Below are 22,416 nucleotides of genomic sequence, written 5' to 3' on the forward strand. Positions count from 1 at the left end.
TATGAAAATTAAACTTCTAAATAAGTGGGTTTCAAATTCACTAAAAAAAAAACCCATTATTTGATCACAATTCACAGCACAACATATCATAATTTATTTTAAATCAGGAAGTCCAAGATTACAATATAAAAAAATACAGGGTTGGCCAACTTTCCAAAATTAAGATTCATATATTTCATATCCCCCGAGATGAAAGAAACTCATAAATAATTCAAGGTAGAGGACAAATTATATTACTTGTCAATTCACAAGAAAGTAGCTAGCATGAGCACGTACTGCCCCCTATTAACATTACACAGTTTAGCTCAGCAAATTGCTGTAGGCACCAGCAGAAGTGGACGAGGGTAAGCGATGCCGTCTGGAACAAAACTTGACAGAAAAAGTCTTAGCTACAACGGTTATATAATCTTCGTTGCAGATCCAATGGTCCAAATGTGTGAGGTTTATGTTTGACCCAACAAAAAATATTCATTATTGGATCCATTTTGAGAATAATAACCTCAGGATAGATTGAACTCCACCCTACAACAAATGTGCGCAACAACGGAATTCAGCATAATAGGAATAGAATTATGCCCAAAAACAGTATACAATTATGTATACCTTTAAAATAAATAGTAAAGATAACTTGCCTTTTTTAGTGCAAGTGTGAGCTCAAAAATCAAGGAGATGTAATAATCAAAATCCAGGAGATGTAATAATCTATATTGAATTTATTCTTATGCCGCAGATCATGCAATGATAGGTTTCATTTTTTGAATTAGATTAATAATTAGGCAAAAACTTATGTGAGACGGTCTCACTGGTCGTATTTTGTGAGACGGATCTCTTATTTGAGTCATCCATGAAAAGGTATCACTTTTTCATGCTAAGAATATTATTTTTTATTGTGAATATCGATAGGATTGACTCGTGAGACCCTCTCACAAGAGACCTACTCTAATAATTATGGTATAAAATGTGAAAAAAGGAATAATAAATGTAGACAAATGGTTCAGATTTGAGGTATAAAATGTTGTACACAAATTTTGAAAGTTACAGATTTTATTCAAGACTCGATTGTAACAAAACTGGCAAACCCTTCCCTGTTCCCCTAACTAAAATTTAAATAAACCACTTTAACGGCCAATCTCTAGGTCAGTTGGAGAAAGAATGAATTGTACAGTAATGTTTTAAAATTTATCCAAATAATTAAATAAGGAGATTAAATTAACATGAGATTGATAAGATTGGTAAATTATCTATTAGCTGTATAATTGGAGGATCATCTTTATTAGAACAAACATGACCTTATGAATTTCCATTTTTGGAATCCAAATTTCAGCAATTGATTAAATCTCCCAATTAATTAGTTGAATCCATTAGACAACTTAAATCTTCGAAGTTTTTTTTTTTTTTTTTTTGGAATAACCAAAGGTTTTTTTTTATAAGATAGAATAACCAAATAATTTTATATATCTACATGAAAGGCTCCACCTTAAAATTAATGCTGGGCTCCCCGGGAAGATTTCTTTTCTAATGAGACCATTTTAGATTGGACTTCAACGAAGACTTACACTCGGCCCAGTGAATGAGAGGATTTAAACCGGCCCTCGAAGATATTAATGCATTTATCTTGAATCGAATAATACAATATTCACTCAATTAAAGCCATCCAATCGGGGGATGGATTCATTGGATTGTGCAATCTGCCTTGACACCGCTCTGAGCTATTCGTACGATGAGTAAGTCTTTTGTGAGATGGTCTCATGAATTTTTATCTGTGAGGCGGGTCAACCGTACCGATATTCACAATAAAAAGTAATACTCTTAGAATAAAAAGTAATATTATTTCATAGAAGACCCAAATAAGAGATCCGTCTCACAAAATACGACCTGTGAGACAGTATCATGCAAGTTTTTGTCATTTAAAAAATATTATATATCCTGGTTTAAAAAATATATTGTTATTATGTAACATATCTATATATATATAAAAGCAGAGTTTTTACCAAAAATAGTAATTTACCGCCAAAATGTCATTTCTATAAAAGGAAATATTTATCATGAATATTGAGATATGTGTACTGCAGTAAATGATCACTTCAATTATTGTTTGCATTGATTGTATCAATTCATTTAATTCAATTTTAAATTTAATTAATTTTTATATTAATTCAAATGTAATTTATGTCTTATATGTTTTTTTTGTTTTTTTACTCAAATTAAAACTAAACTCTATTTAAACGTAAACTATATTAAAATTTTTGAATTGATTATATCAATCAGTTTAATTAAAAACTATATAAATAAATTTAAAATACAAATGATTGCAATGTTCAGTATCACTCACGAGTTAATCATTTAAAAATAAATTTTGCTATTTTGAATAATTTCCTGCCCAAATTATTTATTAAAAAAGAAATATAATATTTAATTAGTTTATTTAATTTTTCTAAAAATAAATTTGGTTGAGTGTTAAAAGTTATCATTACAATAAGATTTTTCAATTTACACTAATTTACCATTTAATAATCATAAATTTTTTTTATCTCAAATACATATTATTTCGAAATTATCTTAATTTGAAAAAATTAATGCATTGTAGTTTTCTTCCAAAACCATATGTATATTGTATATCTCGAATTGTCTTCTTAAAAATTCAAATAAGAGAGCACAAAAAAATTAAAAGAGATAGATTCAAAAGAGTTTCAAATGGACATTAAATTACTCAAAATATACATTTATATTGTGGGGACCCGGACGCTAATTCAATTATTAATCATCATTAGGATCAATTTACTAATCAAGGAATTTGGGTCATAAAAAAATTTTCTTTAAATGCGGAACGTAATGGAATTAACTAATAAAATAAAGTACAAATCATGTACGATCTACATTCAATAAAACTAAGGTTCAACAACTAAATATCAAGTGTTCAAATCATATTTACAATAAAGTCCGTAGTCTCCACTCTATCACGATTTTTCCTCATCTTCTCGACCCTGATCATGCCTCACCTGTTGCCATGCACACATACAAACAAAACAACAGCCGGATAACTCCGGTGAGAATTATATTCCCAGTATAAATCATGTATACATGCAATCATATAAACAATATAAAAGCATATAACAAATAGTTATAACATGTATACAAATCCGAACATGTATCAACATCAATAATAAACCATACTCTAGCCTTAGGCCATAATCAGGAACACAAAACAATATAAATCATACTTTAAACATGAACCATAATCAGGAACATAAATCAACATCAATCAATGAATCACTATCCGTAACTCTCATGCATAGACTAGACTCAATCCTAGTCTAGGGATCCCGGTTTCCAGACGTTGGCATTCCATATCGATCACCAGTAATAGAAGAAACTTCAATTCTATCCACATCGATATGGTATCGATCACCAGTAATAGAAGAAACTCCAATTCTATCCACATCGATATAACCAAACATCCAGTGTCTTGACCTAACCGTCACAGACTTTGGCGTTTTCACCAATTTCCGATCTTGTGACATCGTGCAATGTGCCCGTGGCGATCCCACCACTATCAGACACTTCTGTCACAAGATCACTCGTCTAATACTCATCTAATACCTGCTCTCTATAAATCAATAGAACAAGCATATCAAATCAAGTCCATGCAAATATCAATGCAATAAGGTAAAGTATGTGATTTAGGGAAACTCGAGTCAAATCCCACTCGAGTTGTGCAATCCCAACTCAACATTAATTTATACCTTTATCTTCTCGGTCTGACGAAGTCGAAGTCTCGAAGTCAAATCTGTCCATATCAATCTGAGATACAATATCACATAGGCACAATCTCAATATGCAACTCAATTCAAAATCTAGTCTGATTAATACTCAAATCAAACATAATCTGATCAATATCGAATCAAGATACAATCTAATCCATATCGACGATATCACAATATAATCGAAGTCGCTACTGAATCTGATCAATATCAATCCACTAATGTTTCGACGGTATCACAATACAGCCTCGATAACCTCGTCAGTCTCAACATCACAGATATAATACCAGAATTCATAATCAATATCGGTACAACTTATAATGATTAACAATACAACCCTGATATTGAATCTCAATCAAATCAACTCCGAAAATCATAACAAATACATACACAGTCTGTTTTTCAATCTGACTTCAATTATACGATGTCTACGATATCAGAAACACCATATATGATTCATATTTAATTCTGACAATATCATAATTTCAAATCATGTCTAAACGTAACAAAACTTACGTCCAGTTGTAGCCTGCGTCGATAGGAACTCAGTACTGAAGTCGGATTGAAAATCTAACGGACGGATCGAGATATAAAGGCGTAAGGATTTTTCACCATTTCTCTGAAGCTTCTTCGATTTCTTATGAATTCTGAAATGAATTCATGATATATACATACATATATATATATATATATATATATATATATATATATATGTACACACACGTTGCATACGAGAGACCAAGTGGCTTATTTCAATTCTACATGTCGCGCGCATATGCGCGCCCAAGCCCCGCGCATATGCACCGGAAGTTCTATCCGGAAGATTAACTACCGGACTGCTCGCGCATATGCGCGAGACCTACTGTCTCGTGCATTCTACCCCTCGCGCATATGCGCGTCTCCACTCCGCGCATGTGCGCCCAACTCTCTGGAAATGCTACTGGACACCTCGCGCATATGTGCGCCCTCACTTTGCGCATATGCGCGGGGTCTTCTGGCCAAATCGCGCATGGCTCGCGCATCAAGTCGCGCATGTGCACGAACACACTACCCTCGCACATCTTTTGCGTCTTTTCTTTTCTTTCCCGGTCTAATACTTTCCGTCTATAATCACATCAATTAATCCATAATTCATTTCAGATTAATCTCAGATTATAATATATAAAATCCTGGGCATTACATATATTACCCTCAATAATCAGAAATGCTTGACACCCAATGCATGCAATTCGAGATTTCCATAATTTGAAAGAGTTAATGTATGATATAATTTTGTCAAAAGCATCTAATGTATAATTTTGTCCCTTGGGATGTCTAATTTGAATTTTAAATTATAAATAATGCAATATTGCATATTATATTATAAATCAATTTTATTCTATTTATCTTACTAAATTTATCTACTCCAAAATTGAATTCTGAAATGACTCCTCTTTTCAGCACCATATATCAGTTGAATCATCCAAGATGTAATGTTCGTGTAAATTTATATTTGTTCATTGTTATGAACTACATACATATGGAAACAACGAGACATTGAGTTTGAAATCTGTCTTTCATGATCGAGGAGTGTAAAATATTATTCTTCTATTTGTATAAAATTTTAATTATTACGTATTACTAATTGTATAATTTTCTTCTATATTATAAAGTTCACGGATACATGATAGTATAAAATATCTATTTATGGAAATGATTAAATCAATTATAAAGAAAGTACGCATCTTATTAGAAAACACATCATAAATTTTATTGATATTGTTTTGGAATACACATAGTCGATTTAATAAAATAACTTTTCTGATTTATACATAATTTACTTAAGATTACATGTTTCATTTTTCTTTCGAAATAATAGGATGTTGTTTATATTATGAAGAGATTTTGTAGATAAAATCACAACCCATTTGAATAAAGATATTTATATGAAACAATTATTGTTATCATTCAAATGTGTCAAACATGTGTCATGTCACAAAATTGTTTGTGAATGTGGATTTAGACGAAAGTACTGAATTTTTTAAAAATTATTTCTCATTAATTTTATTGAACGTGACTAAATTTTTTTTTATCACGTTAAAAAATAATAATATATAGCTTCTCGAAAATTAAAGAATTAAATATGTATCAAGGTTGGTGGTCGACATCAATACACTAAACACGATAAGCATCATGTTATTGTCTTAGGCTAACACAATCTAAAATTTTGATATATGATAGTGATTATCAGTCAAAAAAATTAATCGATATGCGTTGTATTTAAGAAAGTTTTTAAAATAAGCGAAATAATAGTTTTTATTTTTATTTTTTATAATTATATTATTTTTTTCAATTTAAATATCTATTCATGTTTCACTAATTTTTAATAATATCATCCCGTGCATCGCACGGGTTAACTACTAGTAATACCGAAAATGTTATACAACTTTAAACAAAGACATTGCGTGTACGATAATTGATACTAAGTGTGTAAAGTAATAATATTTGCAATTAGAACTTCTCAAGATATCTTATCAAAATATCTTATACCTACGAGATTTTGAGAACCAGTCACCTGATAGCTTATTTTTAGGGAAAAAATAATAGGGAGTACGAAGAATTAAAGATTTGGGCTAAACAGTAGTTATTGGTGAAACTAATTAATAATTAGTCCCACCAAGGTAGTCACGTGGTACCATATTAATTATGGTATCTTGTTGGCTGTCATAGATCTTTGTTCTTATTTTGACCAAATTAATGGTTTGGGATCACACAAGTATGTACTAATCGAACATGGTAACTTGTTGGGGTTTTTAGGTATCCACCATTTATTTAGTTTTGAAAAAGGTACATAGTTCTTTACATCAACATTATACACAAGAAATTGTGTGTAAAATATTATATAAATCATATATATTAAAATTAATAGAGAAATGTAAGGAATTTATAGATAGAAATTTTTTTTCTTAATATTTGAAATTGATTTGGAGGGAGATATTGAATAGTAATAAAAAAAATGTAAGAAAGTTAATAGATATGTTTTTGGATTTTGAAAAGAACTTCACCGACGCATCAAATTGGTTAGCTTATCAAGTTTAACTTTAATATATAGTAAAATAGTATATATAATATGTGTTCATATGATTTAAATTATAAGTAAATTTAAAATAAAGATTACATAATGTGGAGCAATTGCATGTGAGTCGTGGAAATAAAAACATTTTCTGTTTTTGGTGCATTAATTGGAGTTGTAAAGCCAAATTGATGTTTAATTTCCCGAAATCTATAAAAAAAAATTAATGATTTCTCTAGGCCAAAAATTTGTGTGAGACGGTCTCCCGGATCGTATTTTGTGATACAGATCTCTTATTTGAGTCATCCATGAAAAAGTATTACTTTTTATTATGAATCGGTAGGGTTGACTCGTCTCACACATAAAAATTCGTGAAATCATCCTAAAAAAACCTACTTTTTCTCTAAATATCCAACCGGAGACATCCTATTTTTATGAACATCAATTGACGTTCATGCTTCTTTATCTCTGACCCAATATTTTGTCCTTTTTCTTGGTTTCATCCCCTTTGAGATTTTAGCAAGATTATTCGTCAAACTACATAGACTACTAGCGCTCTAAGCTATTATAGCAGGGTATTTTTTGTTTATCAAATATTGTGTTAGTAAATATCATTCAACATGTATTTTTATTGATAAAAATACATACATGACATCGAAATTGTTTATTATCTCAATATTAATAATATATTAATTATAGATGTGTAATATAATATAATTATTTGTGCTGAGTTTATTTTTAAAAATATGGATTTATGGAGTATAAATTAAAGAGAGTATGGTATTTAAGTTGAACATGCGAGAGCATTTGTTATCGGCAGCGTGGCATATTTCTTTCACACGCACTGCTCTCAGCTATTTTTACACTTTGTTTTTCATCTCAAAGGCATCTGTTTTCGTCTCTCTCCTCTGTCTATAATTACTAGGCGATGCCTAATCTTCCTTCAGCTTCGCTTTCTTTCCTACAAAGTGACTTGCAATGAACTCATTCTCCTTCTCTTGTGTGGGGTTCTTGTTGTAAACTTCACAGCTTTCTTCATGAGATATGGATTTTGGGGTTGTGAGCCACAAGCAACCCGCTTCTAATACTCCTGGTGGGGGTTCGACTGAGCCCGGAAATGAAAAGGGTAGCGGATCTGTGAATTTGAAGCACCAAAGATCTGGGCTTGCTGAGGATAACTGGAGGCTTACCAAAATGCTGAAGCCTGGTGAAGTTGATTTCAGTTCCAAGCACGGTGCAAGTGAAAGTTTTGCAGCTCTCGGGAGATCTAATCCGTGGGGATTAGGGGTTGAGGATGGACAGCAGATGCTTTCGTTCTCTCGCAATGGCGGGATGAACAGTGATGATGCGAGTAGGAGCATTGCGTTTTCATTTTTTCCAGATGAGCCCCATAGTAGAACAGGAGGTACATTTGGGTTCTGATAAGAAGGTTTTTTTGTTACTTTGAAGTTTATTTTTATTTTCTGTGTTTCTGCTCCCGCTTTTTTGGGTGAAGATTTGATTTTTAGTATAATATTTGAGTGGACTTTTCTTAGGATGTGATTAGTTTGTGGGGAAGTGAAGAACTGATTGATAAGTTTTTTGCTTGGGATATTTATTTGCTTAAACATAAAGATGGGGATGGTGCGGTAATCTGTCGGTTATGTGGAGTTGGGTGCTTTGTGAAGGGTTTTTTTCCCCAAAAAAAAAATAAAGTCTTGTGACTTGGATCTTCTCCTGTATTACTCAATAATATTTTGGAATCTTGTCAAGAATAACGTAGATTTTAAATTTTATTGGCCCCAAACAGTGGGCATCTCACGTCATAACAAAGAGAATAAAGTTGATGTGTAGTTTTGCTTTGGTGCATCATTCATTCTTTCAGGTATTTGATGCACTGTTGGTTCGATATGTGCGCACGCGCTTACACAAACTTCCACCTAACTTTCTTGTTTTGGTTCTTGGTTGATCAGGTGGTTTAAATGACAGCATGCGGGCGCCTTTTGCTAGGCTGAAAGGGCCATTTACTCCCTCTCAATGGATGGAACTTGAGCATCAGGCTTTGATCTATAAACATATTGTGGCAAATGTTTCTGTTCCGTCATACTTACTTGTGCCCATCAAGAAATCCCTATACTCATATGGAACTCATGCCTCAAATTTATGTAAGCTTCCGATTAAACTGATAATGGCCTGCTTTATTTCTGTCCCTTTTTTTATTCTGTTGAGTGTCTTGTTCTGTTTTTGGCAGTAATTTATTAGGATGTTTTCTCAATGACCAATATCATGTTTCCCCCCTGATATTTAAGGAATTAATTTATGAAAGTCGTGAGCTAGCTGAACAACTCTATATCACTTGCTTGTTTTGAGGTATTTGGCTATTTATCTCCTTTTTTGTGCATGCAGTGGGGTGGGGTCCTTTCCATCTAGGTTTTTCCGGAAGCAATGATCCTGAGCCTGGGAGGTGTAGGAGAACAGATGGAAAGAAGTGGCGTTGCTCTAGAGATGCTGTACCTGATCAGAAATACTGTGAAAGGCACATTAACAGGGGTCGCCACCGTTCAAGAAAGCCTGTGGAAGGCCACACTGGCCATGCTGTCTCTGGATCCATTGCTTCAAATGTGGCACCGCTTGCATCTTCCTCATCAGCATCGGTGATATCCAGCAGCAGCCCATCCAACAGCTTTGGTGTCATTACGCACCAATTCAATTCCTTGCAGCCCAATCTTACCGTTGCTTCTGCTGAAAATCGTGATAACAGGTACATGACCTAGTACACATATCAGCTTTCATAATGTTCCCTCGATCTTAGAGAAATATCACAAGAATATGCTTTTACATTGTTTCTTTCTTCATAACTTTAATGTAGGCTGAACTTGTACTAGAATCGTGTCGTTTTTCTTGATCAAAATGATGGAATTGTTTGCAGAACACAAGGACTTCAAGGCGTATCTGTGATGCCTTCTACTCTCGATCTGAAGTCTAAAGATATGTCCATTCTCCATTGCAAAACAATACGTTCCGCTTGGAAAATCATCGTACTCGGAGTTTGGACTGGTCACCTCTGATTCCCTTGTCAATCCCGCGGAAAGAATATCTTTCATGACTACTAGAAACACTGGTTCTTTCTTAAAATACACGGACAAAGAAACAGACAATCAACATTCAGCTCAACATTTTATTGATAATGGTCCAAAGAATCAGTCAAATAGTGGCTCAGTCTCCTGGCCGGAAGAACTGAACTCGGATTGGACCCAGCTTTCAATGTCCATCCCAGTTGCTCCCGACTTTTCATCATCCTCTAGTTCTCCCGCACAGGAGAAATCAACGAGCTCAACTATTAAGCTGTCGCAGGAGCTTAACCCTGTCCCTGTCCATATGAGCCTTGGTGTTAGTCACAATCTCGGCAAGCAAATGCAAAAGCAATCATGGGGTAGTTCAATGGGTGGACCCTTAGGCGAGGTATTGACAAGCACAACTACCTATGCAGAAATGGGAGCGAACCCCTCTTCCATGCAAGCATGGATTTATAACCCAAACTTGGATTCCTCTCCTACCGGTGTCCTGCAGAAATCCACTTTCATCACGCTTTCTAACAGCAGTTCAGGAAGCAGCCCACGAAGCGCTGACAAGAAAGCATTTCCAGTCCACCTCCCGTGCACACACGAATGAGAAACGATAAAACAAGTTAGAATCCGTTCATCCTTTGATGTCTTGCAACTGGTTTTGTAGTAGTGTGACCTTGTTCATTTCAACCTCGTACTCATTTTTTATTCGCTTTGTTCAATGTATTGTTTCAATTCAAGCGTGAAATGTGTTTCTTGCAGCAGCAGTCATTTGCTGCTTGAGCTAGCAGCAAATTCATGCAGCGGCAGGAACTTCATTAAATTGTTCTTGCTGACACTACGCATTGAAAATTTAACTCCCATAGCACGTGACATTCTTGAATGATTTGAGTCTCGTGCTGTTTTGGTATTTATTGAGATCAATTCTGAAGCTTATTTCACATACCACCGACGGGCATGAAGTTAATGAGTTATATATTTTTGTTTTATTCAATATTTAAATCAAGTTTTATTGTTACATATAAATCATTATGATATTGATATATATATATATATTGATCATCCTTGTATCATTATCATTTCATCCTGCCAGTCAAAGCATGCTAATTTGATAATTTTATGAGCAAGTAGAAATTAAATTATTTTACTCTTTTTGTGGGTTTAATGAATAAAGAGTGCAAATTGTAAGATAAAATTATTTTTGTCGGAAAAAACCAAAGGGAATGGCGCGTGTTTATATGAAGTTTTAAGAAAACATTGGCGCCAAACAAAATTACGAAGGATTAGTTACCAAAGATATTTTTGTTCAATTGTAAAAAAAAATTTATTTACCAAGTTGTTGATATTAATTCACAAATTGCAAATATATATTATACAACTTTGGCATAAAAAAAAAACTTTGAGTCATCATATATTTTTTGAACATACCTCAAATACCTTTATTTACTTTAATTAATTCCTCAAATATCCCTATTTACTTTAATTAATTTTTTAAATTCTCACCTTTTTCTGTTACACGTTTCGTGAATTTAAAAGTTTTGAATTGATTTATTTGTTTTAGAACGAAGCTATTTTTGACACTTATACAGGCATTGAATTATCTAAATATCTATATGGTCGAAACCCCATAATTTTATTCTGTACACATACTTTTATGCATTTGTACATGAAATTATTTGAAAAATAGTTTCTAAAATTGAATTAGGGTTTTCTCATACTTGTGAATGGAAAAATAGTGCAGTTTGATGGAAATATTAATTTCTGTCCTTTCCCCCTTCTTTTTCTTACAAATTTAAGAATATGAATTCACATTTATTTCTCATCAATATAAATTTTCAGTATAAAAAAAAAAAGATAATACAATTACCTCATGTTATTTTTTATTATAAGTACAAAACAAAACTAACCATATTTAAATATTAAGGAACCTTCTTAAGGTTTGGGAAAACTAATAAATAAATATAAATATTTCTCAAATTACAAGTAATATATTGGGTTTATATTTATTTTACACTTAACCCTGCAAAGTATAATATAAATAAATAAATACATTTCATATACAATTATTGATAAATTTAAAATTAGTACATGCACTATTATAATAATTCAATTGTGGTATATGATCCAACTGAAAATAAATTTTATGCTTAAATCAAATTATTTTAAGTCCAATTATTCTTGTTAATTTCAATTAGATACACATTTTTATTTTCAATATTTTTATTGGTTGAGAGTGTAAAATAAATTTATATTTATTTAAAAATTATATTATCTATAATATATAAATTAAAGCAAGAACACTTTAGTTGGTATCTTGGTATGTTCAATCTTAAATTATACCAAAAAAAAAAAAAAAAAACACACAAAACTATCAAATTGCAAAAAATGACGCATCATATTAAAATCAAATACTTTAAAATAAATTCATATAATGTACCCACAAAATATAATATTTGTATATTACTTTACATACACAATGTTGATGAGTTGACACTAGCAATAAATAAGTATCGAAATAATTTTTGTGTAACAATGATAGAAAAATTAATTAATACAAATATGTATCAATTGTTAAAATATATATTCAAATTTACTATATTTTTACAATATTTATAAATATATATTAATTTTCTCTATCTAAATTATAGTATTATAATTACATATTAATAAAATTACAACTCAATAAATAAATAATATACACAACTAAAATATATTTTAATATATTTTACAAATATAATAAAATAAATATATTTTATTTATATTTAAATTAAAGTATAACTTTTCAAATCACAAACTTATCGAAAAAACATACATCGAATACAAAAACTTAGTCGTCGTAATCACATAAATCGGAACAATGAATGAGATTTTATGTACCGCCGTAATCACATAAACTTAGACGTATCATTGCTTCGGCCGACACATGCGTACCGCTTTTTTTGTATATGCTGACGTTTGGTTGGAAGAATAGGATAAACTAATGATTAGTATGTAAATGATAAAGAAAATGATTGTGGTAGGATTGTAATATATGGAGTAAAATAATATTATGTTTGGTAAGATTTTTAAGTGTAGGATAATTTTGAATTTTTTGATGAAAAGACAAAATTGCCCTTCCCCTTCGCGGCGGCGGCGACGGCGGCGGCCAGAAACGGCCGGCCGGAAATTTCGACCAGCGCCGGCGGTCGGCCGGGGCTCGGCCGGCGCGTACGTCGACGGTCGGCGGCGGTCGGTGGCGGGAAGTGGTGGTGAGTTTGAATATAAGAGAAGGGTAAAATTGAAAAAATATGAGGTATTAAGAGTTGGATAAATAATCCTAGAGGAGTGAGGAGGTATTATTTTAACCTACCTAATATAACCTAATCATTCATAGGAGGGGTTGACTTGGTTAAATAATCACGCGTACCAAACAGCTGACTAGGTAGGATAAAATAATCTATCCCGGCTAATCATCCGAACCAAACGCGGCCTAAGATTTTTGTTCCATGGTTTACAACTTTCATATTAAATATTTTTTTAAGAAAATTCCCAACAGATCAACACTAGATTTAGAAAAATTAAAAATGATAGTTAAACTAGCTTCACCCGTTATAAAATATCACATCACGGCTCCTATGACATATATTTATTTAATTAGATTTTTATCAATATATTAAAATATTGTTTTGTTGTATATATGATGTATTTACTTATTTATAATAAATGAATCTTGAAATAAATATTTATACCTAATAGAATTTAGCAATAATTCTTTTTATTGGTAGAGTAATTGAAACGTAGTGTTAGTACTGATATACATTTTAAAAGATTTAAGTTGCATAATTATCATCAGTTATAACTTTTAATAAAGTGGCAAACGCGCAGTCCTACAATTGGTATCAGAGCTAATATCACAATTTCGAATCACATTGATTGCAAGGAGTGCAATTATCGAGAGATATATTGTTGAGTACAATAATTAGGGATGTAAACGAATCAAACCGTTTGTGAGCTATTCGAAGCTCGATTCGATAAAAGCTCGTTTGAGCTCGTTTAATGAGGCTCGTTATGATAAACAAACCAAACTCAAGTTTTACAGTATTCGGCTCGTTAGCTCGTGAACATGTTCGTTGATAAGTTCATGAGTAATATTTTAGATGAAAAATAATAGTTTTGATATTTGATTTATTGATTTTGCATATTATTTATGAAATATATAGAAAAATCTATTAAATTTATTTATTATAATAAATTTACAAATTTTAATAATAATAATATATATTTTTTAAATATATAATTTACTTTTTAATTAATTTAATGAAAATTTAAATGTATAATTCATATTTATTAAGCTTGTTTAGGTTCGATAAAGGCTTGAATAAGCTCGTGAGCCATGCATATATTCGTTAAATAAAGCTCGAGCTCGGCTCGATTATAAACGAACCAAGCTCAAACATTCAAGAGCTCGACTCGGCTCGACTCGATTACATCCCTAACAATAATTGTCATTTCTAGTAGAGCAATCGACACGTGGTGCTTGTGTTACTGTACAATTTAAAATATTTGAGTTTCACAATTACAATCGACTATATTTTTTAGTAAAGCGCTCGATCCTACAAGAAATATATAAAAACATTTAAATATGGTTAAAAATTTTCGGTAATTATGATAAACCTCATGCTACATAAATATAATGATCCTTTTTTCTAAATTAGAAAAAAAAACATTTACTTTGCATTTAAGGGTGTCATGTCCTATGTATTATAAGTCGTTTATTTTAAGTTTTTTTAAAGTAATATATTGAAATATTTGGATAAGACAAGACAATGAAATTTAAGAATTTTACATATTTGGTACTATAAGATTTTTTAAATTCATGATTATATATAAAACTAAGCTGTTGCAATGTCGTGGCCCGAGTCATTTCTTTCATGGGTGGAAAGAGAAACCCTCCAAGGGAAAAGGCCCAAATCTTTACATTGAATATACAATGGCCCAGCCCAGATATATGAATTGAAGAAAGTTGGCGGAACTGTGATTCGAAACTGCGGTTTCTTGTTTCCTCTGCAATATCTTCATTGACAGTGGTCAGCCTGCAAATTGGTTCGTCCAGCGCAAAGTTTCATTTTCAGCTGGATCTTCGTTCCAGTTAAAGGTACTGATATTATTTTTTGTTGGTTTCTGTTTTAATTTTTTTAAAATATTGTTATTGGCTGTATGGAAATGATGGCTATTTGGTGAGTTGTGCGTTCGATTGGATCATGAATACTCTGATCTTCACACAGTCGGGTTTCATTGATTAAACAAAGTACCCGGAGAACATGATCTTTGACGAGTGGCGAATTTTTTTTCGAGAATTTAGGTGTTAACTTTGGCTACTAGCATGGAGTTGGTTTTTGCTGGAGATTTTATTATCTTCCTGTATTTTGCATTACGAGATATTAATTTTCGCTATGTCGTGCCTTGTAAAGATGCAAACTTATGGATGTTTTAATGTAGAAGGATTTTCAAAATGCTAGAAAATATGGGTTTTGGGTATTCTTAAAAAAAAGGAAAAAAAAGAAAGCACTTGAAAAAGTTGAGCTCATTAAAGGAAAAGTAGTAGCCAGGTCTCATTCATCGAAGATTGTAAACTTCCCGGATTACTTAATTAGATCCTGCGGCATCCTATCGAACAACATCAAGGAAAAGAATCCCCAGAAACTTAGCAGTAGGGCGGCATATCAGATAATTATTCATTATCCAATTATCACCGCGTCTGCAATGAAGGCGGTTGTGGAGAACAACGCTTTGGTTTTCATTGTGGACAAATGTGCTGACAAGCACAATGTCAAAGGATTATGTTTCGGATCAAGGCCGAGAAGGTAAATACCTTGATCTTGCCCGATGGTGCGAAGAAAGAGTACGTCAAGCTCGGACCAGATTATAATGCCGTTGATGTTGCAAAGAAGATTAGAATCTTGTGAATACGTGCATGATTCATCTTTCATGTTGGCAAAATATTCAAAATACCAAATATGCGGTTAGGATGGCTTTTCAAGCTTCCCCTAGGGAATTTCAACACCTGTCCCTGAATTATTTGGTTGGTCACATGTTCTAATCTTAAATACATATTTTGTAAAGATAAATCATCTCGATCTCTCTTTTTTTTTTCTTTTTTTTCTTTTTTTTTTCCAATGCAAGATAAAGATTAGTCTTTTAGCTTTTATTATGCTTTTGGGTGCTACTTTTGACTACTCTGTTCCAACCTTGTGGCGAAGCCAATTTTTTTTAAGACAAAAGAATGAACTTTGTAATATAGAGTGGATTTTGTATAAATTTCATTTTTCATTCTATTCAGTGTTTTTAAAATCGGATAGGTAATTTTGACTGAAAACCAGTCATGGGTCGGTAACAGTCAAACTGGTCTTGAACCGATTAAAAACCAGTTCCGACCGGTTCACCCGCTTTTAAATTTCAATTTTTTATTTCTTTAAAAAAATTATTTCTTATATTTAAAATTTTATCCATTTTTTTATTAAAATTATTATTTTAATAATATTAAATCTTAATTTGGTTGATTTATTTTTAAAAAAATATGGATAAAATTATACTTGATTATATGTATGTTGTTTAGATTTTAAACCTAGACAAATATATATATTTTTATTATTTTTATATGTATTTAAAATTTTTAGAATTTAAAATATATCATTTATTATATTATATAATTATTTTATATAATATAATATTTTTCCAATTCGACCGATCAATTAAATCGTTTTTCAAAATAAATCGATCAAACCATCCCATCATGAATACGTTGCTACCATTGCAACTCTTCTTTGAAAGTCACTCCGTTAAGGTTCTCACTCTTTGTAGTAAGAAAAGTCACATTGCCCTGTCCTTCCTGACGTCAAAACAATGGAAGACGGGGACCTTATCTTAATTCTCTAGACTATATTCTTTTTGGGTTAATAATTCTTATGTTTTTATTTATCACAAGTAATGCAAGGAGATGTATGTCAAGAAATGATTATAATATTTGATTTAAATTAGGAACTAAAAAAGGGGTCTCTTTAAATTAAAATCTAAATATGAAAGAGAGAATTTTAGAAAATAAATTAAAAATGGAAGTTATTAAAAATGATATTATTCTCACAAACGACTAACTCTTATATATATATATATTAAACAAATACTAAAATTTTTTATCTATAAGATATTTGTGAGTTTTAAAATGCTTGTAAGCTGAATAATGGAAGATTTAACTTAAATTTAAATGGATAACTAAAATTAAACAGATCCAATATTAATATTTGACAAAAACTTGTGTGAGACGGTCTCTCGGATCGTATTTGTGCGACAGATATCTTATTTGGGTCATCCATGAAAAAATATTACTTTTTATGCTAAGAATATTACTTTTTATTGTGAATATCGGTAGGGTTGACCCGTCTCACAAATAAAGATTCGTGAAACCGTATCACAAAAGACCTATTCTTAATATTTTCCCAAAAAATATCAAAATTCATCTAATCATGCCTAACTCGTGGAATTATCCCTTCAAACCACCTTCCTTTCCGAAGTTAATATTCATAATCTTTTTAAAAAGATAATTCCACACCGACTCATTACTATTTTTTTTAAGAAACACTATATTTAACTTAATTATTTATTCATCAAACTTTACAAACATTTATGTTGTTTAATTAATTAAAGTCATTACAAAGTGGAAGTGACGTGTGCATTTGTTTTACTTATGTACATATAGATTAATTATTTGGACGTCTGTCTTTTGCAAAATTGTGGGTCTCGAAATATTAGAATTACAAAAGCCGGCGATTAATTTCATTATCAAAAGATTAAAGTTGCCATCATATTGCACTTGACCCAATATCAATCAAGCTTAATAAAGAAAAAAAAGTAGGTTTTACACTTTAATTTGATACACACACATGGGATTACTTGTTCGCATAAAGTCATCATATTCCTCGTGTCCGATTGATCCTTTGTCTGATTTTTATTTTATTTATTTACATTTCGCTTTCTTTTGTTGTGTTGTAGGTGACTTTGTGCAAAAAGAATGGGCCATATTTTTTTCATAATATTTAAAATATAGGGGTTTTATGATATATATATATATACACACACACACACACACACACACACACACACACACACATACATACTAATTACAAATTCAACCTTTTATTTTATTTTATTTGTCTTTAATTTAAATTGAAAAGCTCAATTATCATTATTTTTTCTTAAAAAAATTAATTTATAATCCACTGATCAGATTATTGAAAAAATTTTAAATCTGTAAATCAGTTCGACGAATTCTGAACTTTTTTTTCCCGAAAAAAAATTTAACCATCATCGGAGTACTACTTTCAAAATAAATTAAATCAGTAAATAAAAAAAGACCCCACAAAACGTGGTTAAATAATTGCTATATATCGATAAAGTTCTCACAATTTAACAATATCTTGAAAATATGAAGACAAATCTATAACGTTTCAAGAAAACTCCCTAAGGAATATATATATATATATATATATATATATATATATATTTCTGGAGTTGAAATAGATTTCTTACAATTAGGTTTTAATCCAGGAAATACTCGTCTCAAACTTGTGATTTTGACATAAAATACGCTCCATCTTGATGAAACTATTAATTAGCTGTAATTTGCTTATCTTTTACTTCTTTTTTTCAGAAAAAAATCGGCATATGGTTGTTGATAGTACTATATGTATCATTTATACGTGGACAACTTCAGAATTTTGATCACAATTTACCTTATATATAGAAAATATTGCATGGTGTGCACCATTAAATTAAAAAGTAATATTATATAATAGCAAAGCCGCAGAGAAAAAAAATTAAAAGAAATAAGTATATAATATAATTGTGGCAAATTGTGCTTAGTATAAGAAGATTAGGACTTTCTGAATATTAGTAATGAAATAAAGCCAAACTTTACTTCCCTTCTTTAATTACATATAGTTCCCCTGGTTGGACCGAAACAAATATTTTTTTTCCAAACTGGGTCCAAAATTCGTTCATCTTCTACCTTGAACTAACACAAGAATGATACAGATTTTCACAGCTTCACAATGATGAGTGTGGCACTTGATAATATTGATTTTGAGTCTGATTTTAGTGATCAATTAGGTTATGTAATCAAGGGGTGATTATGCGATGGTCTTTCATTAATGGACGTGAGATTATTCTGCCATGCAAAGGGATTAAAATGGTGCTGAAGCCGCCGGACCAGCAGAACTTGGCGTATATCCCACAGCCTTTGCCGGAGCTTCACCGTTTCCAACCGGAGGTGTTCGTTTTCTCTGCAAACAGCTTCGTTCTGGCTCACCACCAGCTTCAGCTGGTTCATTAGTTCCAGGTTCACTCGCTTTTGCCGGTTCACTTGGGTCCCCAGGTTCTCCAGGTGTTTTTGTTTCCGCATGCGGGATCGCCGGGCCGACTCCCGGTTCGATTGCGTGCGCTTACGCTTCCGTTCATCGATGATCGAGGGGGGTAACAGGGTAGTCTGATCAGAGGTGACCGAGCTCAGGTGTTTAGAAGCACTGTTTTGGATCGGATTAGAGGAACGAGAATTCTGAGTTAAGGGGTCTGGGTTTGAGGTGTCTGAACCGGAGCTGGAACTGACCGGTTCTTGGGATTGTTGTGGGAGAAACAAGGCAACTGGTTCTTCAACTTGATCGGGGAATGGTGTATCGAAGAGGAAAGGCGGTTCAATGGGATCCCATGGGGGAAAACCGCTTTCGAAACCCGAAAAAAGGTTTTCGAAGCCGACCTCGAAGGTGAACATGGCCGGAAAAACGCTTAATTGTGGCTGAGAGGAGAAAGTGGGAAAGGGAAGAATCGAAGTGTAGGGTGGCGAAGTTTATAGACCATTGGGAGGAGGATAGCAGGGGCATTTTAGTCATTATGTATGTAGATTTGGAGGGGCTTTAAAAAAGGATGGGTCTGCTTACGTCATCATGTGGGTTCGCAGTTAATCTTAATCGTGAAGAAACAGAGGAGGTGGAATCACGAGGACACGTGTCTCCATCTTGTAGGCTATTAGAAGATGCTTGCTGATCTATAATGAATTTGGATACGTGAGATCCGTTTTTAAAACATGAAAACCCACCATTTAAAAAAAAAATCGTAGGTGGATTCCAACATACAAGTTAACGTTGCAATGAAAGATCTTCTCCAGATGTTTGCATAGTGGAAATTGTAATTGTATGTTCATTCTCAGCACGGAGCTACGTTTCTATTCGATCGAGCTGTCTCATTTGCAATAATAACACACAATGCATTTCATACCTTACTAATCATTAAATTATATAATAATAAAAAGGAGGGTTTAGGAACAATTAAAATAGGTTATATCAGCAATCATTAACCAACATTATAGTTTTTGACGCTAGCTATTTGCAACAGCTTCAATGAAAAGAGTTTGTATCGGGAGTACGTAAACGTTTGGTTTATAGTTAGGTGTTCGATTTCTTCTGTCAACATCTTTTTAGACGAGCTTGTCACATATAACTCGTTTATAATATTTAACTAGCTTGATTCGTTAAGCGGGCTCGTTTTAGAGCTCATCGAGCATATTTAGCCAAAATATCAACTAAGATATGAGAATTTAAGGGGTATATTTATCATTTTAATAGCATTTCAATCTCTTACATTTCACTAAAATAACAATGTGAGACAAAACTCATGGCCCAACAAATTAGTCCAAATATAATTTATTCCTTAATTAAATTTAACTTGTGATAATATTGTGTTGATTAAATTATAGAGTTTTGTCTTTCTAGGCCATATATATTTATCATAAAAATGCTAGATATGATATTATTGTTTAAAAGAGTTTATTGTCTGATAAAAATCTTGTTTCCATATCTTGTAGGATTCAATTCATGGAATAAACTCTAGGGCAAAGAAGCTTGTAAATAAGATAGGAGAATTGCTGCGGAAGGTTGCTGAAGCCGATATAGAGAGACACAACATGAGCAAGCACGAGAATTGTGATTTACGTCAAGATGATCAAATGCTTGAGCCAAGTGTATCGAAGTTTTGAAGACACTCTTGCACAACACCTAATCACTGTTTTGATTAGAGGGTTATCTATCAAAGAAGATTTTTGGTTTCACTAACATTGCATCCGTAATTTTGGTTATTTGATTTGATAATTGTTTTGGATGTACTTAGCTCATTCTCTTTGTTAAAGAAGTTAGATTTTCTTTATTCACTAGTATTGTTTTTGTGTAAACTGAAAGTATTTTCTAGGGAATGTTTTGTTTTGAGGCGCGGCACAAGTGTGTTCACGTGTGCATAATTCTTTATATCTTGATTTAATTACGTAAAGTTTTGTGTATTGAAATATTTTGCTGGATATTATGTCAATTGTTACAATACCTACACAATACTCACACTAATCCAAGCAGTTCGGGTTTAGAGCCCAACCATTATGGGCAATTTTCCCACTATTTTTCCCTTTTTGTTTTTGAAAGGCAATTTTCCATAACTCAATTTATGGAGCCCAGCCGTTACGGGCACCATTCTGAACTAAATAATTTGTGCTCTCCTTAACTCAATTGTAGACGAGTTGGTGTTCATGTGATAGATTTGGGACAACAACGAAGCTTCGATTCTTATGGGGATCATTCCTGGATTTGTTCTTAATTTACTCACTCTAGTTACCTGATGACAACAACAGTATTCAGAATGATAATATTGCTATCAAAAGTTTTGCAGGCTTTGCCATATATCTATTTTATTAAATTTCATCACTCGCTGACACCAACTTCTCCTTGTATCTGTCATTCTAGCCCACTATTAATAATGTATGCACTAATATAAAACTTTGAGAATGCTCAGTAGCTGACAGTACGTAGGAGTAAAACTTTTCCTTATTTGTTGTTTACACTTTTCATCTTACGTTTCTTAGCCCCAAGTAAACATGGTGCTATACCTACCGGGTACCTACGGCTCACTTCACTTCAATCGTAATTATTTATTGTCTAGCCTAGTTGGCAATATTATCATGCTGATATACCGAACTCATGCAAATCCATTTCTTTGTCTCGTGTTTTATAGGAGAAAAAGGCGATCAAGTAGAAAAGGATGCACATTTGAAAATTTCAAAGGAATAGGATTACTCGCGAGTTCATTTTGTTTTACAGATTCCAAACATGCAAACAAGGAAAACTTGGATATTTGGAGTTTGGTCTTCGAATAAATACGGTGGTTAGATGAACAAGTAAATTATCCGTCACGTACGACACTATGAACTCAGACTCCACAAAACAAAAGTATAAAAACATATTTGAATGTACGACACGATCATCGAATATATGCATATTAGGACCCGTCATTAAATATACAAAGCATATTTGAATGTACGACAAGATCTCGAATTTCAAACAAATTGTTAGGTTATTTTTTTATAAATAACTCAAATAAAATATTAATCTTACAAAATTGACTAATAAAATTATCTTAAATTTTTTTTTTTCCGTGAACTAAATATATCGTATCCCAAAAGCCACAAAAGTTAGGTTACCTTCTCTTCATAATT

The 22,416-nt window shown here is 32.2% G+C and overlaps 1 protein-coding gene and 1 pseudogene across 1 annotated transcript; one reads left to right on the forward strand and one right to left on the reverse strand.

Annotated features, from left to right (window-relative positions):
- The first annotated feature begins 7,624 nt into the window (after nt 1–7,624).
- Nucleotides 7,625–10,740, forward strand: LOC142549650 (growth-regulating factor 1-like; annotated as a pseudogene).
- Nucleotides 10,741–18,999: 8,259 nt separating this feature from the next.
- Nucleotides 19,000–19,656, reverse strand: LOC142550287 (uncharacterized). Its single transcript, XM_075659515.1, has one exon. It carries the CDS (start codon nt 19,654–19,656, stop codon nt 19,000–19,002), a length of 657 nt encoding a protein of 218 aa, XP_075515630.1.
- Between the last annotated feature and the right edge of the window lie 2,760 nt (nt 19,657–22,416).

The sequence above is a fragment of the Primulina tabacum genome, chromosome 6 (genome assembly GCF_025594145.1).
Source record: "Primulina tabacum isolate GXHZ01 chromosome 6, ASM2559414v2, whole genome shotgun sequence".
In the NCBI taxonomy this organism is placed as follows: domain Eukaryota; kingdom Viridiplantae; phylum Streptophyta; class Magnoliopsida; order Lamiales; family Gesneriaceae; genus Primulina; species Primulina tabacum.

Bases quoted from the DNA above. Each gene is read 5' to 3' on its own strand.
- LOC142550287 (XM_075659515.1), bottom strand. From the start codon at position 19,656: ATGTTCACCTTCGAGGTCGGCTTCGAAAACCTTTTTTCGGGTTTCGAA.